The sequence below is a fragment of the Bos taurus genome, chromosome 2 (assembly GCF_002263795.3).
Source record: "Bos taurus isolate L1 Dominette 01449 registration number 42190680 breed Hereford chromosome 2, ARS-UCD2.0, whole genome shotgun sequence".
Lineage (NCBI taxonomy): Eukaryota > Metazoa > Chordata > Mammalia > Artiodactyla > Bovidae > Bos > Bos taurus.
Window position 1 is genome coordinate 1,027,453 of NC_037329.1, and position 15,157 is coordinate 1,042,609.

Consider the following 15,157-nt stretch of genomic DNA (forward strand, 5'->3'; position numbering starts at 1 on the left):
AGATTGAATGGCACGAGGTATGTCATCTCTCAGCCGTAAAATAATTGATATGAATACTGGTTTGTTGAGCTATTATCAGCTAAAAGTTAGTCTTAGGTGAAACTATTTTGAAGAAAGGCAAATTCCAAAGCAAATACATAGTTTGATTAACATAGCTTAAGAAAAACATTTCCCTAAGAAAAATGCATTGGTTAGCTCAAGGTTTGAGACAAGTTAGGTTCAGGTGGAACCAGGTGTTTTGGCAACACAGAATTTTACAAGAAAAAATGTGACACTTGTAGTTTGTTTCCTATTGCAGCTTAAGGGAGAGAGAAAAATTGTCTGACACTTGCAGCATATTTCCTCCGTTTGGAGACCCCTGGCCTTCCTGCCTGTTACCCTCTCAGAAAAATGCACAATATCATTAGTCATCAGGGAAATCCATATCAAAACCACAGTGAGATACACCTCACACCTGTTAGAATGACCCATAAAAAATAAGCAAGAAGTATATTCAAAAGCAGAGACATTACTTTGCCAACAAAGGTCCATCTAGTCAAGGCTATGGTTTTTCCTGTGGTCATGTATGGATGTGAGAGTTGGACTGTGAAGAAGGCTGAGCGCCGAAGAATTGATGCTTTTGAACTGTGGTGTTGGAGAAGACTCTTGAGAGTCCCTTGGACTGCAAGGAGATCCAACCAGTCCATTCTGAAGGAGATCAGTCCTGGGATTTCTTTGGAAGGAATGATGCTAAAGCTGAAACTCCAGTACTTTGGCCACCTCATGCGAAGAGTTGACTCGTTGGAAAAGACCCTGATGCTGGGAGGGATTGGGGGCAGGAGGAGAAGGGGATGACAGAGGATGAGATGGCTGGATGGCATCGCCAACTCGATGGACGTGAGTCTGAGTGAACTCTGGGAGTCGGTGATGGACAGGGAGGCCTGGCATGCTGCGATTCATGGGGTCGCAAAGAGTCGGACATGACTGAGCGACTGAACTGAACTGAAGTACTGACAAGGATGTGGAGAGAAGGGTACCCTTGTGCCCTCTGTGCTCTGTCTACTTGTTCATGCATCCACCAGTAGACACTTGATTTGCCTCTACATTTTCACTATTGTTAGTAATGCTGCTATGAACAAGAGTGTACAGATTTATTTTCAAGACCTTGCTGTCAATTGTACAGCATGTTTTTGTTTGCTTTCTATTACTATAAGTTTATTAAGAGTTTATTGACTCTTTCTTGGCATTAAGTTTCTTTCCCTTTCTTTCCTTTTATCACACTTCTCCTTACTCCACCCTCCCATCCTTGCTCCACTCCCCGGAGCCCTCTGGTAGGATACTGCTCCTCTGTGTTGTGGCCCTGATGCCAACACGTAACTTGTGCCTCCATCTCAGGCCAACTGTCCAAGTAGATGTGTGCTTAGTTCTGTAGATCATTTAACTTTGGGAGTGGCCACCTTTTTCTGTACAGGGCCAGATGGTGAACATTTTAGGCTTTGTGGGCCTTGTGGCCTCTTTTAGCTGCTTGCCTCTGCCATCATGGTAGAAAGTAGCCACAGAGCTGACTAACTGTATGGATGTGGTTGTGATCCAGTAAGATGTTATTTACAAAAACAGGTGAAGGGCTGGCTGCCTTGGGCCTTCAGCCATAGTCTGTTGACTCCTGACTTAAGTCAAAGAGCTTCTGTATGCTTTTTGTTTAATCTTGGCTCAAAAGGTAGTAAGCTGAAGTTACTGCAGCCCAGGAAGAGAGGAGAAAGGGTATCCCTCCAATTTTCTGTTAGACACTGTTTTGTAAAAGCACTGTTTAACTGTACTCTGGTGTAATACTAAGAGTGGACTAAAAGATGAGTTGGCCTCATGGTCCAGGATTGTCCCTGCCCCTTTCTTTCATGCATGGCAGCCCCTTCCCCTCTTGCCATCGTAGGCCCACCCATTGTCTCAGGCTGACGCCAGGCTCTTTCTTTCTACTTGGAGCTTCCCACTCCTGTGGTTTCCACCTCTCTGTGCAGCTATTTGGAGCCCCCCAATTTAATATCCAGTTTTGTATTATAGTGGGGCTTCCCAGGTGGCACAGAGGTTAAAGCATCTATCTGCAATGTGGGAGATCTGGGTTCGACCCCTGGGTCTGGAAGATCCCCTGGAGAAGGAAATGGCAACCCACTCCAGTATTCTTGCCTGGAGAATGCCATGGACGGAGGAGCCTGGTGGGCTACAGTCCACGGGGTCGCAAAGAGTCGGACATGACTGAGCGACATCACTTTCACTTTGCGTATTATAATATCCCATATGGTTTCTTCAAATATGTTGCTTATTTTTCTCAACTACACTGCTGGGTCTCCTTGGGGACCAGGGACATAAAGTGCTGTAAGGGAAAAATGGAAGTTTTGACCTCTCCATGGCTTCACCTCTTGTTAGCTTTGTGGCTTTGGGTTAAATGCTGATCATTTCTGAGGCTTGGTTTCCTTATCTGTGAAATGATTATTGGAAATAGTCCTGTATATATCTGGGTCTTGTGTGTCCTCCCTATAAGATGTTCCTATTCTCTGAGTGCCTTTGGCATGGACAGTAGCAAATTGACAATGACCAATCCCATGATTTAGAAAAAGCCCAGGTTTCCCAATTCAAATTATATACAGGGAACTAAGAAACACTATTACCAGCTTTAGAAAGTGAAGCAGAACTAAAGAGCCTCTTGATGAAGGTGAAAGAAGAGAGTGAAAAAGCTGGCTTAAAACCGAGCATTCAAAAAATAAGATCAGGGAGGGGCCATGGGTAAACCTATGGCTGTTTCATGTTGATGTTTGGTAGAAGCCAATGCAATACCATGAAGCAATTATCCTTCAAATTAATTAAAACAAACAAAAAACTAAAAATAAGATCATGGCATCCAGTCCCATCACTTCTTGGCAAACAGAAGGGGAAATAGTGGAAGCAGTGACAGATTTTATTTTCTTGGGCTCCAAAATCATTGAGGAAGGTGACTACAGCCATGAAATTAAAAGATGTTTGCTCCGTGAAAGGAAAGCTGTGACAAACCTAGACAGCATATTAAAAAGCAGAGACATTACTTGGCCAACAAAGGTCTGTATAGTCAAAGGTATAGTTTTTCCAGTGATCATATGCAGATGTGAGAGTTGGACCATAAAGCAGGCTGAGTGCCGAAGAATGGATGCTTCAAATTGTGGTGCTGGAGAAGGCTCTTGAGAGTCCCTTGGACTGCAAGGAGATCCAACCAGTCCATCCTAAAGGAGATCAACCCTGAATATTTATTGGAAGGACTGATGCTGAAGCTGAAGCTCCAATCGTTTGGGCACCTGATGTGAAGAGCCAGCTCACTGGAAAAGACCCTGATGCTGGGAAGGATTGAAGGCAAAATGAAAGGTGGGCGGCAGAGTATGAGATGGTTAGATAACATCACTGCCTCAATAGACATGAATTTGTGCCAACTCCAGGAAATAGTGAAGAATAGGGAAGCCTGGCATGTTGCAGTCCATTGGGTTGCAAAGAGTTAGACACAACTTGTCAACTGAACAACTACAAATCACCAGCCTTAAAATTATAGATGTTTTATGAGGAATGTTTTTTCTTGCATTAAAGAAGTAATGTGATCACATTTTAAAAGTAATCACCCAGATTCTTTCTATCATAATTGAATTTGTTAGCATTTTGATTTTTTCCTTTTTGTGCACTTTCTTAATTTACTTCATTTTAACATAAGTGTTTTGATCATAAATTACTCGTAATTATTTTAACAACTTTAATATCCTACTTAACATAGTTTTTTTGGACTGTTTACTTTTAAAAATATGGAAGCAATATTGTAATTTTTGGCCAATCATAAAACTTATTTTTCTGTCCTGGTATATTTCATATCTACTGAAATAATACCGTGGTATGACTTAAGAGTATCATTATATATTGGCTGTGCATGGAATTGGTATGAAAATCCTGTTTGCACTGAAATAGCAGCTTCAATAAATTCCTAATCCTTCTACACTTAAAAACTAATTTAAAAATAAAACGTGACTATAAAGAAAAGGTAGCTTTAATAACATCTGCAATGAGAAGAAACAGGTCAGATAGTTTGATTTAATCATTTCTTATTTTAAAATTGAAGGTCCATTTTAGCTTCTTATCTTCTGAAAGAAAAGCTCAACATCTTGGGCAAGTTGGGGTGTCTGCTAAGCTGTGCGGGTTCTGTCGTGCTGATTATCCATTCCCCGAAATCTGAGAGTGTGACTACTCAGGCTGAGTTGGAGGAGAAGCTGACCAATCCAGGTAACTCAGGCCTCACTGCCAGAGAGCTTGCTGCCTCCATCGTGGCTCTCCCCAGGGGAGCTGTACCCTCTGCCCTGCCCTGCTGTGTGGTCTGTCCTCCAGGCCCTTGGTTCCTCTTTGCTCCCCACTGTCCACGGCTGTCCCCTGGGGCTGCCCTGCTGACCTGGCCCCTTTGCTGCCTCTTGGGACTGGACCTTGTACGTTGACATTGCCTCCCTGTCCATAGCACAACGGGTGCCAGTTCTGCGGCTCTCCCACATGTTGTTTCCCTTAGGACCACCATGTGTCCAGGCCTTGGTTCCTCCTTCTGTTGTGAAGCTCTCTGAGAGCCAAGGCCTGATTTAATTCATCTTTAGAGACCCTATAGAGCTCTGTATGTGTTTTTTGTTTGTTCTTTGGTATATATTTTTTACCTAGGTTCTCTTTCATTCCTTTTTTGATAACTGCAATCACCATCCTCCCACCCCCCAACACCCATCCCCATGAGATTCAAAAGACGAAACTCCTGCACATTCAATGTTAGTTGCTCAGTCATGTTCTACTCTTTGTGACCCACGGACTGTAGCCCATGAAGCTTCTCTGTTCATGGGATTCTCCAGGCAAGATTACGGGAGGAGGTAGCCATTCCTTCTCCAGTGGATCTTCCCGACCCAGGGATTGAACCAGGTCTCCTGCATTGCAGGCAGATTCTTTACCATCTGAACCACCAGGGAAATCTGCTACACATTCAGGCTCAGCTGCTTTTTCTGATTTTTCCACAAACACAGCCCATGCTTTTGCAATATTTTATAACACCCTTGTGCACACTGCTCTCTCTGCCCTTCACTACCTCTTCCCCTGTTTATAGGTCAGGCTCCCAGACAGCTTTCAGCTGTAGTGTCTTCCCGAATCCTCTCTTGCAGCAGACCTCCAAGGTCCTTTTCCTTACCCTTGGGGAAGAGGGGACTCCCACCACCTGTTTGCTGGCATGTCCAGGCTGTACCCAGCCCTCTCAGGCCCAGTGCCTAGCACCCACTTTACAATCTGGGAATGAAATTCATGGAAAATACAACTTCCTTGTACATATAAATAGCAGTCAACATAATGCCCTAAGAATAATACTTTGGAATAAAATAGAATGCTCAAGTATAGCCACAGGAATAGATACATTAAAGCCAGCAGACCCCATAGCATATGTGGAGTTGCTGACAATCTGGCAGGTGCAAAACAGATGATGTGGAGGTGTTATCTTATTGACTCACTTGGGATTTTGCCATCATCAGTGGGATCTTCTTCTTCTTTCATTATTTTTCTTTGGCTGGACCACACAGCTTGCAGGATCTCAGTTCCCTGACCTGGGGTTAAACCCTGACTCTGTCGGTGAAAGCCTGGAATCCTAACTACCTGGCCACAAGGGAACTCCCAGCAGTGGGATCTTCTGAAATGGAAAATAACTCTTGAAGTACTGAAAAATTCAATATATATTAAATGCTTGCCAAATTACTTTGTTTTATACATAAAACAGGTTCTAGGCTCTGATTATTATAAACATTTTTCAGTTACCTGTCCAAGGTGACATTCAGAAGTTGTGAGGAGAATCTGATGATTTTTTGTTGTGTGAAACTCTCTACACACCTGAGGACCCTTGGCCTCTGCGTGTAGCCCTCAGTCCCTGCCACAGCCAGAGACACCCCACAGTTTTCCCTCATGTTCTTTAAGACCCCACATGACTCTCCTTCCCTGCCCTCCCCCAACAGGAATACTCTGCCTAGGGTTTGTTGAATTGACCATCTTGTGGACTGGCTTAAAAAAAATTCTTGAGACTTCCCAGGCAGTCCAGTGGTTGGGACTCTGTGTTTCCGCTGCTTGCGGCATGGGTCTGATCCCTGCTGGGGATAGTTCTGTGTGCCATGCCATGTGCGCAAAAAAGAAAAAGAAAAAATCTCATAGTGTATATGTTGACTTTTAATGTTATAAAATATTACTAATAGAAGACTTATTTATTGACTTGTAATATGTAGGAGCTATGAATTTTTTAATGGTGAAAATAGTGATGGGAAAACATTTTTGTGGAATGAGCTCAGTGGGTGTGGTTAAGCACACCTGGAGCAGTGGAGTGTCCTGGTGACGAGGGCAGGGGCAGGTGGTGGGGCATATGATGGGGGCTGCTCTGCTAGCCCCCCAGTCACTGTGTGCCCCCTCTTTTCCAGTGTTTGTGGGCTATCTGTGCATCGTGCTGCTCATGCTGCTGCTGCTCATCTTCTGGATCGCACCGGCCCACGGGCCCACCAACATCATGGTCTACATCAGCATCTGCTCCTTGCTGGGGAGTTTCACCGTGCCTTCCACCAAGGGCATTGGGCTGGCTGCCCAAGACATCTTCCACAACAACCCATCTAGTCAGCGGGCCCTCTGCCTGTGCCTGGTGCTCCTGGCCGTGCTTGGCTGCAGTATCATCGTCCAGTTCAGGTACATCAACAAGGCCCTCGAGTGCTTCGACTCCTCTGTGTTTGGGGCCATCTACTACGTGGTGTTCACCACACTGGTCTTGCTGGCCTCAGCCATCCTCTTCCGAGAGTGGAGCAACGTGGGTCTGGTGGACTTCTTGGGCATGGCCTGTGGGTTCACCACTGTCTCCGTTGGAATTGTCCTTATACAGGTGTTCAAAGAGTTCAACTTCAACCTGGGGGAGATGAACAAATCTAATGTGAAAACGGACTAGGATGTGACAAGGAATTGTATGGCTTGAGGAACAGAAAGAAGATATGGTTTCTGGTCCTAATTTGATGTGAAGTAGAAGAGTAAATTTACACAAGTAAATGGCTTGTGTTGGAGTTGCTTGTATATGATGAATAGGCTGGTGGAGAATGAGGATGCGTTGCTTAGCACTGGAGTGTGGACTCAGCCTTCTGTTCTCTGAAGTTGCTCTATGGTTGCCTGAGTGCCATCTCTCTCAGATGAGACGAATCTTATGTTCATTGCCATTAACCTGGAAGCTTTGATGAATACTCTTTGCTTTTAAAACACTATCATTATTTAAATAGAACGGGCCTATTCTGGTTAGTGTTTGCAGGGGAACAGATATTCTTATTTAGAAGCTTACTTTGGAAATGGGAGAAGGTGTTGTCTTGAAATCTGACTCTACAGTAAATGTGTCTTTAGTCTTGTTATTTTGCATTAAGCATGTGTAACATTCAGGTGTTCCATCCAAATCAGAGGTATATACATTTAATTGTTTTTAATCCTCTGATGTGTTGACTCTCCTACCCCTGACTCCTAGACATTTTAATTGGAAACAGAGAAGAGTGAATGGATACCATATACTGTTCCATTTGCAGGATGATTTTCAGTAGCTCAAATCAATTTCAGTGCCTTTATCACTTGAACTATTCACTTAATTTGACTATTACTGTGTGTGTGTTCTCTTAAATTAGAATAATGCAACTTCCATGATTATACTTTAGTATTTCACTATTCAAACTATAAATGTTCAAAGCAGTTATAAATTATAGTATATTATTTATTGGAAGAGAATCAAGATGAAAGACACGCTGGAGTAAGTTGACCCTTTCAGCATGTGTTATAATCCAATGAAAGACAATTGACTAAGTAGCATGAGGTATTTTATTTGTATTCAGTCTAATATAACTGGGATCCAGTATTAAATTTACCCATGTTCTCATTCAGCAAGCATTGTGTCCACTAAGAAGAAATTATTTAAGTTGATAATAAGGCTGTTAAATGAGATAGTACCTGTTCAGTGGCACATATGAGTTCAGGAACAAGTTAAAGGACACAATTAAGCTTAAGTTTGTTGTTGTTTTTTTTTTGCTACAAATTGGAACACACATAGTTTTAGAAAGAATTTCTAGCAAAAATGAAAACAGTTTAACCATCTCCCTGTTGTTTGAGATGACAAAGCACTCTGCAGTCCCTCACCCAGTCTCTCATTAAACTTCTGAAATGCAAAATAGCCATGAATTATCCCAGCATTTGGATCAAAAGAGGTCATTTGCCTGTCTATAGTAATCTTCCATGTGTATGAAATAGTAACAAGGCACAGAGTGACGCAAATATTCATCAAGATATCTATATACTTCATCTGCAATATTGTTCACCCCATCCCACCCTGCGAGACTTGTGGGATTTCCCTACCAGGGATTGAAACGGTGCCCCATGCAGTGGAAGTGCAGTCTTAACCACTGGTCCACCAGGGAAAGTCCTCAGGGCAGTGTTTTGTCTAAATAGGGAACTAAGCCAAGTTGAAAAATGAGATTGAGTAAAGTGATGGGATTGACTTGGTGAAGTAGAACATGGAATTTAATAATACCCAGTTAAAATGACTAAGGAATGTCAATAGAAAAAAATGTATTTTTTTTTTTTTAGATAAAAAGAACATCTCTAAAGACCTAAGGGATAGTTCCCTAAAGTGTTGAATAAAGAGGCTAAATAAAACAAGGATAGAGCAAAAAACACCCTTATGAATTAAAAGTACATTGGATGATCATGAGTTGTCAGTGAGCTGTGAACTAACAGCAGCAAGATTATTTAAAAATTTTTCTAAATCTTATAGTAATTGATAGTTAATAAATGCTCAGAAATCCATTACTCTTTTTATCAACTCTTGAAGGTTTGTTTTTTATCATCAGTATTTTTAGGAATACAGGCCTTAATTTATTGAACTGAATTTTCTAAAAATGTAGGTGTATAAATAGTTTCCTAGGTAAGGAGTTGAGATATTCAAAAAATACATGTGGCTATACAAGTATCATAAGAAAGTTCATGGAAATTACCTTTTTTTTTGGTTGCAATTCACATGTGAAGCTTAGTTTATTTAAATCAATCTATTGATGTTCCTGATTGCAGTTAATCCGTGGTTATTCCATAGATACTTAGAGGTGATATTTTCTGGATTATCTCCCTATGATTTTTTTTTTTTTTAGTAAAATAAAAACTCGAAGTATAAACAACTTGTCGTCTCTTGAAGGTGGTAAGTTATAGTGAATAGTTAGACTCTTCCAAATTTATATCTGTTTAGCAGATTACTTTGGTAGGATGCACAGCTTTTCTTCCAGTGGAATGCAGTTCATATCATCCATTGTATTCCAAGTGTGACTGTAGCCTGGAAGTAATTGACATGACCAGCAGTCTAACAGCCTACTTTTCAAGTTTGACATACAGCATATAACTTCTGACTTACAGTATTTATTTTACAAATCTGTGTTTTTATAATTTATTTGGAATTAAAAAAAATAAAAGCTTTAAAGAGAAAGGGAATAGGTCTTACAGTGATCTTTCCAAAAGTAAACATTTTCATTATTATGCTATTCTCTGGGTTTTATCTTTGATAAAACTAAGGAAAAAATTGTCCATTTGTTTTCAAGCCTCCTGTAAAATCTTATGTTTGTGATTAAAACTTGCACATTTACCTGGATAGATATCTAAATAGGCCATGTCTCTCCTCTCTTACTTGGACAATGCCTTGTTTTCTCCTCTGAATCTTTGCATTTAAAAAGATTGCTTCCTGTTCTGCTCAGTGGTCAAGTGTAGGGCCTATTAAGGATTCTAACCCAAACCCAGCACCGAGATCACCCTGAGTACTTTGCTGTTCTATAGGACTGCTCCATCTCTGCAAAGAAGAATCCGGAGAGGAAGGGCAGTCTCTCCGCTGCCACATGGGGAGCAAGAACTCCCCACAGGTGGGTCTTCAGGGGGTATCATCACTCAGATGTTATTATGGTCTTTTCACATTAGAAAGTTAGTGAAATACACTTTGCTGCTCTTGATTCAGCAATAAGAAATATTCTTTCAATTCCTACTTTTCAAGCCAATTTGTTATCTGCAGTTTTATTTCCAGAAGTTGATTCTAGGTGTAGTCAATAGATTGATCTTTGGGTTTTTCTTTGGGTTTCTCATCTGATAGAAGAAAGTACTATTAAAGTAGGCAGTCACCTCTCATCTTCCTTCTTCATTGACCTCTCAGCTCTTTGTAAATACTGTGCTCACTTCTAGAGGCCAGTTCCTAGACATCTGTAAAGTGCTTGAGATGCACCGTCTGTAGGCGTGGATGAGTCCACGGAGACTGAGGTGTTTGTTGGTCACAGGCTACTGTCGGGCTGCCTAATTCTTATTGGGAGATGATACCTCTCTTTTCTGAGCTTCTCAACTAACGCAGAAGAGCAATCTGCAGAGCTCTGCCCATCACTCTTCTTTGATGCCTGCTTGATCCTGACTTAGAATTCCTGGGACTGAGTAGGAACCTGCAGAGAGAAGAAGCTTTAGTTTAGATCTGTTCATGACTGATCAGTTGGCTCCAGTGGTCTGATGAAGTTGTCCTTAACTGTGTCTGACACCATGGAAATAGTTCACCCATCAAGCAGGATTTGATGGAATCTTGGTGTTCTACCTTCTCAGGGACCAAAAATGTAACATTAACTCCTTAGCATTGACCTTCCTCTCAAAGACATGTCTGTGTTATTAATAGTTTTTCATATGTTTTACTCATAATCATAGCTAGAGGTCTGTTAGTTTGAGTTGGGAAGAGAAAGACCAGTTTGTACACCAGTCACACCATAAAACAGTTTATCATATAAAATACCTCAACTTTCTGTATTCCTCACCTCCGCCTCAAAGTTGTACTGGTGATAATTTTGAGGGTCTATCCTTTAGCTTATAGGTGAGTTTTCACATCTGGCCAGATTCTTATACCTCCATCATATACTTGAATAGATTAAGAAATATAGGAATGGGAACAAGAATTTGGCCCAATTTCACAACTCATTTATTTTCATACATATTTCTCACATGCTGTTAAATGCAACAAAAGAATTATATTTTAAAAAAGTGTAACTTTCTGTTACATCAAAAAATACTGTCTAGTGAAAAGTTGATACTCAGTAGAACAATGATCATGTAAATAAACATCTATTTCAAATGTACCCAATATGATAAAAAGCATAGTCTAGGCCCCAGAGCATGAGCCGGGAGGATTTATTTGTTATTTTCTCTATTTTCCTCTGAATTGTGCAACTGTAGGTGAGTCACTTAACCTTTCTGTGCCTCAGTTTCTCTACCTCTAAAGGGTGGGATGGGTCTCCATATCTGTGTAAGAGCACTTGCATGTTTAGCATATGCTGGTCACCTCAGACCAGAGCGCATGTACAGGACTCCTTGGGAGTGATGGACTGGGCATCCTGTCTGCTCAGGACCATGCAACTTCGAGCACTGAGTAAGCAAAGGAAGCACTGGGTGTAAAGCTTGCATGATTCTATGAAGCTTTAATTTTCCTTTATTTTTTTGTTTTAAAAAGAAGGGTTTTATATATTCTGTTGTAAAATATGGAAATTAAACAAGGACTTTAAAGAGCTGCACTGAGAGATCACATTCTGATGGTGTGATGAGCTTCTTTGACATTTCACAAAGGTGTATGTTCTGCAGAAGAATCAATGACCTGTAAACCAGATGAATTCTGTTGTGTTTACTTTGTAATGGGTGATGCTGAACTTCCTGCTTCCGAGCGGCTCAACCCTGACCATGAACTACCTGACACCAGGTGGATGTCAGGAACTCCCAGACCATTAGTGCCAAGGGTCACACTGAAAAGCGCAGAATCTCTTTATTTGTCAGACCATAAAAATTTGCCCCCAACCCCAACCTCATGTCAGTGTTTTTACACTTTGGAAAAATTTAAGAGTACTGTTTTTCAGTAGAATTCCTGAGTGTTTTTGCCTCTTTAAATAATTTTCTTGTAAAATGGAATATAATTGTGAAAGAGGAATAAAACTAGATAAAAACTGTAAAATGTTGGTTGGTTGCATAAAATTTTTTTCATGTAAATGTATCAGGAGAGCTTCCAATTGGCACACACACATATTTGTCAATGACTAATACTTGCTTATATTCTGCTTTATAGAAGTAGTCATAGCATGTTGTAATTGCCTTATGTAAATAAAAGGCTATTTATTAAGTTTTCCAATAATATTTATTAATATGTATGTGTTTTAAAATAAAATAACTTATTTCTAGCTGAACACTCGTTGCTTTTTTGCCCTTTACATGAGAAGTTTGTGTGGTCTCAGGTTCCATATCATCTTAATTTCTCAATCAGATGCTTCCCATTTTCATCATAGAAACAAATAGCCCAGGTCTCCATCAGGATGTAAAATGTCCACTCATGCATATCTTAGGACGCAAATCTATGATGTGTGAAGGAATTCACCACCCAGTGACTACCTTCTGATACAATGAAATGATGTATTAAAGAAAACCATTTGTATTTTAATATGTTAATGTCTTTTACATGTTTTTGAGGTATATAACACATTTTAAATACATTGAAAATTTGAGAATCATAACACATTTTAATAGTCATCAAAAATCTTGTCACTAATCTTTATTAGTATCCTAATTTTATTGAATGAAAAAAAATATTTGAGCAAAATACTTTTCCTTAGGCTCTATCCAAAAAGATTTAATTACTCACATTTTGATCACAGTATATCTGTATAGAAATCAGGAAAAAACATTTTAAGAAACCACCAAATGGATAACTGTTTCTACATAGGGTTCTGGGATGAAATGTGTAAGTGCCAAATTCTTCAAAAACTTGCCTGGGTTGGTTACTATTACAAAACTGTTAGTTGTAGCTGGTAGCCAAGTATACTACTATTGAACCTGAGCTCTATATCTGAATTTGAGTAGAGAAAATTAGATGTGCTCCCCAGTTTCCACTTCCTCTGTTGATGAGTTATATTCCTGTCAGCTGACCTTTAGACATCACATGCCAGCATCTTTGATGTAATATTAATCACACCATATTTTTAACCTCATATCATAGGTAGTTTCAAAAAGACTTTTTGTTTTGGAAAGCTGAGGCACAGTCAAGAAATAGAGAAATAAACAGATACCTGTATCTATATTAGCAGTTCAAAGAAAAAAGGTATTAATTCCAGCTGAAGAAATTTCTAAGTGTGGGGTTTGGAATTGTGCCATGGCAAGCAGGATAGGAGAGATGCCAATCAAGTAACAAACACAACAGATCCATGTAAAATAATTGAGATAACGGGCTGGAAGGTGGAGGAAGCTCAAATTAGGTTGTCTGTTTATAAAATGGAATCGTTTTATTTTGGGTGAAGATGTCTGGAGGATCTCAGTGTTCTTTCCCTATTTTGGCGTGTTTATTCACTGTTGGTTTTCTATTGCTGCTCTAACAAATTACCCCAAACTGTGATTTACAGCTACACAACCTTACTGTCTTATAGTTGTGAGGGTCAGAAGTCCAACACAAGTTTAACTGGGCTCAAGTCAAGATGTTGGCAGGATTACATTCCTTTTTGAGGCACTTGAGGAGACCTATTCTCTGCCTTTTGCAGTTTCCAGAGATCATGCACATTCTTTGGCTTGTTTCCCTTTCTCCATCTTCAAAGTTGTTCTCTTCTTCCACTGTCATATCTCATTCTTTGACTCTGATACCCCCGCCTCCCTCTTACAAGGACCCTTGTGATTATTTTGGGCCCACCTGGACAATCCAGGATTAGCTTAAGATGCTTAACTTAATCATACTCACAAGGTTCTGAGGATGAGGACTGTAGATATCTTTGGGGGGCCATAATACTCCCCACCTGATCCACTCAACATTTCATCAAGTGAAGCAACTGTTAAAAGCCAACATCTGATGGCAACCCACTCCAGTATTCTTGCCTGGGAAATCCCATGGACAGAGGAGCATGGTGGGCTACAGTCCATGGGGTTGCAAGAGAGTCAAACATGACTTAGCAACCGAGCACACACACAGATGTGTACAAGTTTTGAAGGATTCTGTGGTTATTTCTTAACAGTGTCATATGCTCATTAAAATAATTAAATATAAAAAAGCCAACATCTGGCTTTTAATAAATATCCTAGTGTTCTACCCAAAAATTCAAGTTATTACTTTTTCAGAGAGCGATCCCCTCTTCGTCCAACAAATGTATTAGAAAATGCCTACTACATGTGTCAGTTATCTATGGCCTTGGGTAAACTAATATTAATTGAAAAATGTATATAATAATAAACTATTAAAATGCTAGAGAATGTCATTATTTACTTTTCAGTGTAAAAGGTAAAATTACTAATAGGGGGTTGAGCTAAATTTACAAGATTATCTGAAATGCTAGTCTCATGTTTCTGACTGACATCTATGGTAACAAAACCGAAACACAGGAGAGTAATTGAAGGATAATTTATATATGAGAAGTAATTTTGATTTACTAATTCATGATTTTTAAAAAATAGTACTTAATAAATCTTGCCTATACTTCTTTAACAATGACAAAAGTAGATTTTAATGGTTTTATTGAGGTATGATTGACATGCAATAAACTTCACATATATAAAATACACAACTTGGAATGTTTTAATATATATGATGTCATATGATGAAAGCATCACAAGCAAAACAGTGAACATACCTATCACCCTCAAAGTTTCCTTTTACCCCACTGTAATCTGTCTGCCGTCCCTGCCCCCTCTACTCCCAACCATTCATCTGCTTTCTATTGCTATATATTACCATCCAGTTCCTGGAATTTTATATGAATGTAATAATCTATATATACTCTCTCTTTGGTCTGGCTTCTTTCACTTATCCAGAATTACTTTGACATGCCACCATATTATAGCATGTATCAACATTTCATTCCCTTTTATTGCTCAGTAGTATTCCACTATATGGACATACCATAGTTGCTTATCCATTCATGTATTGACAGACGTTTAGATTGTTTCTATTTTTTTTATTATAAATAAAACTTATTGAATGTTCATTTATATTCACATTATATCTTTTAATGGTATATGCTTTCATTTCTCTTGGGTAAAATTACCTAGAAGTTGAACAGCTGGATCATTGGATCATATGGTTGGTGTATGTTTAATTTTT

General features: G+C 39.7%; 1 protein-coding gene across 1 annotated transcript in view; it reads left to right on the plus strand.

Annotated features, from left to right (window-relative positions):
* NIPA1 (NIPA magnesium transporter 1) overlaps positions 1-12,269 on the plus strand; it is a 50,123-nt gene extending 37,854 nt beyond the window's left edge. Inside the window, exons 4-5 of the mRNA XM_002685192.7 lie at positions 4,100-4,260; positions 6,450-12,269. Coding sequence (XP_002685238.3) covers positions 4,100-4,260; positions 6,450-6,961 — 673 coding nt within the window. The 3' untranslated portion in view covers positions 6,962-12,269. The remainder of the gene's footprint in view (positions 1-4,099; positions 4,261-6,449) is intronic.
* The last annotated feature ends 2,888 nt before the right edge of the window (positions 12,270-15,157 follow it).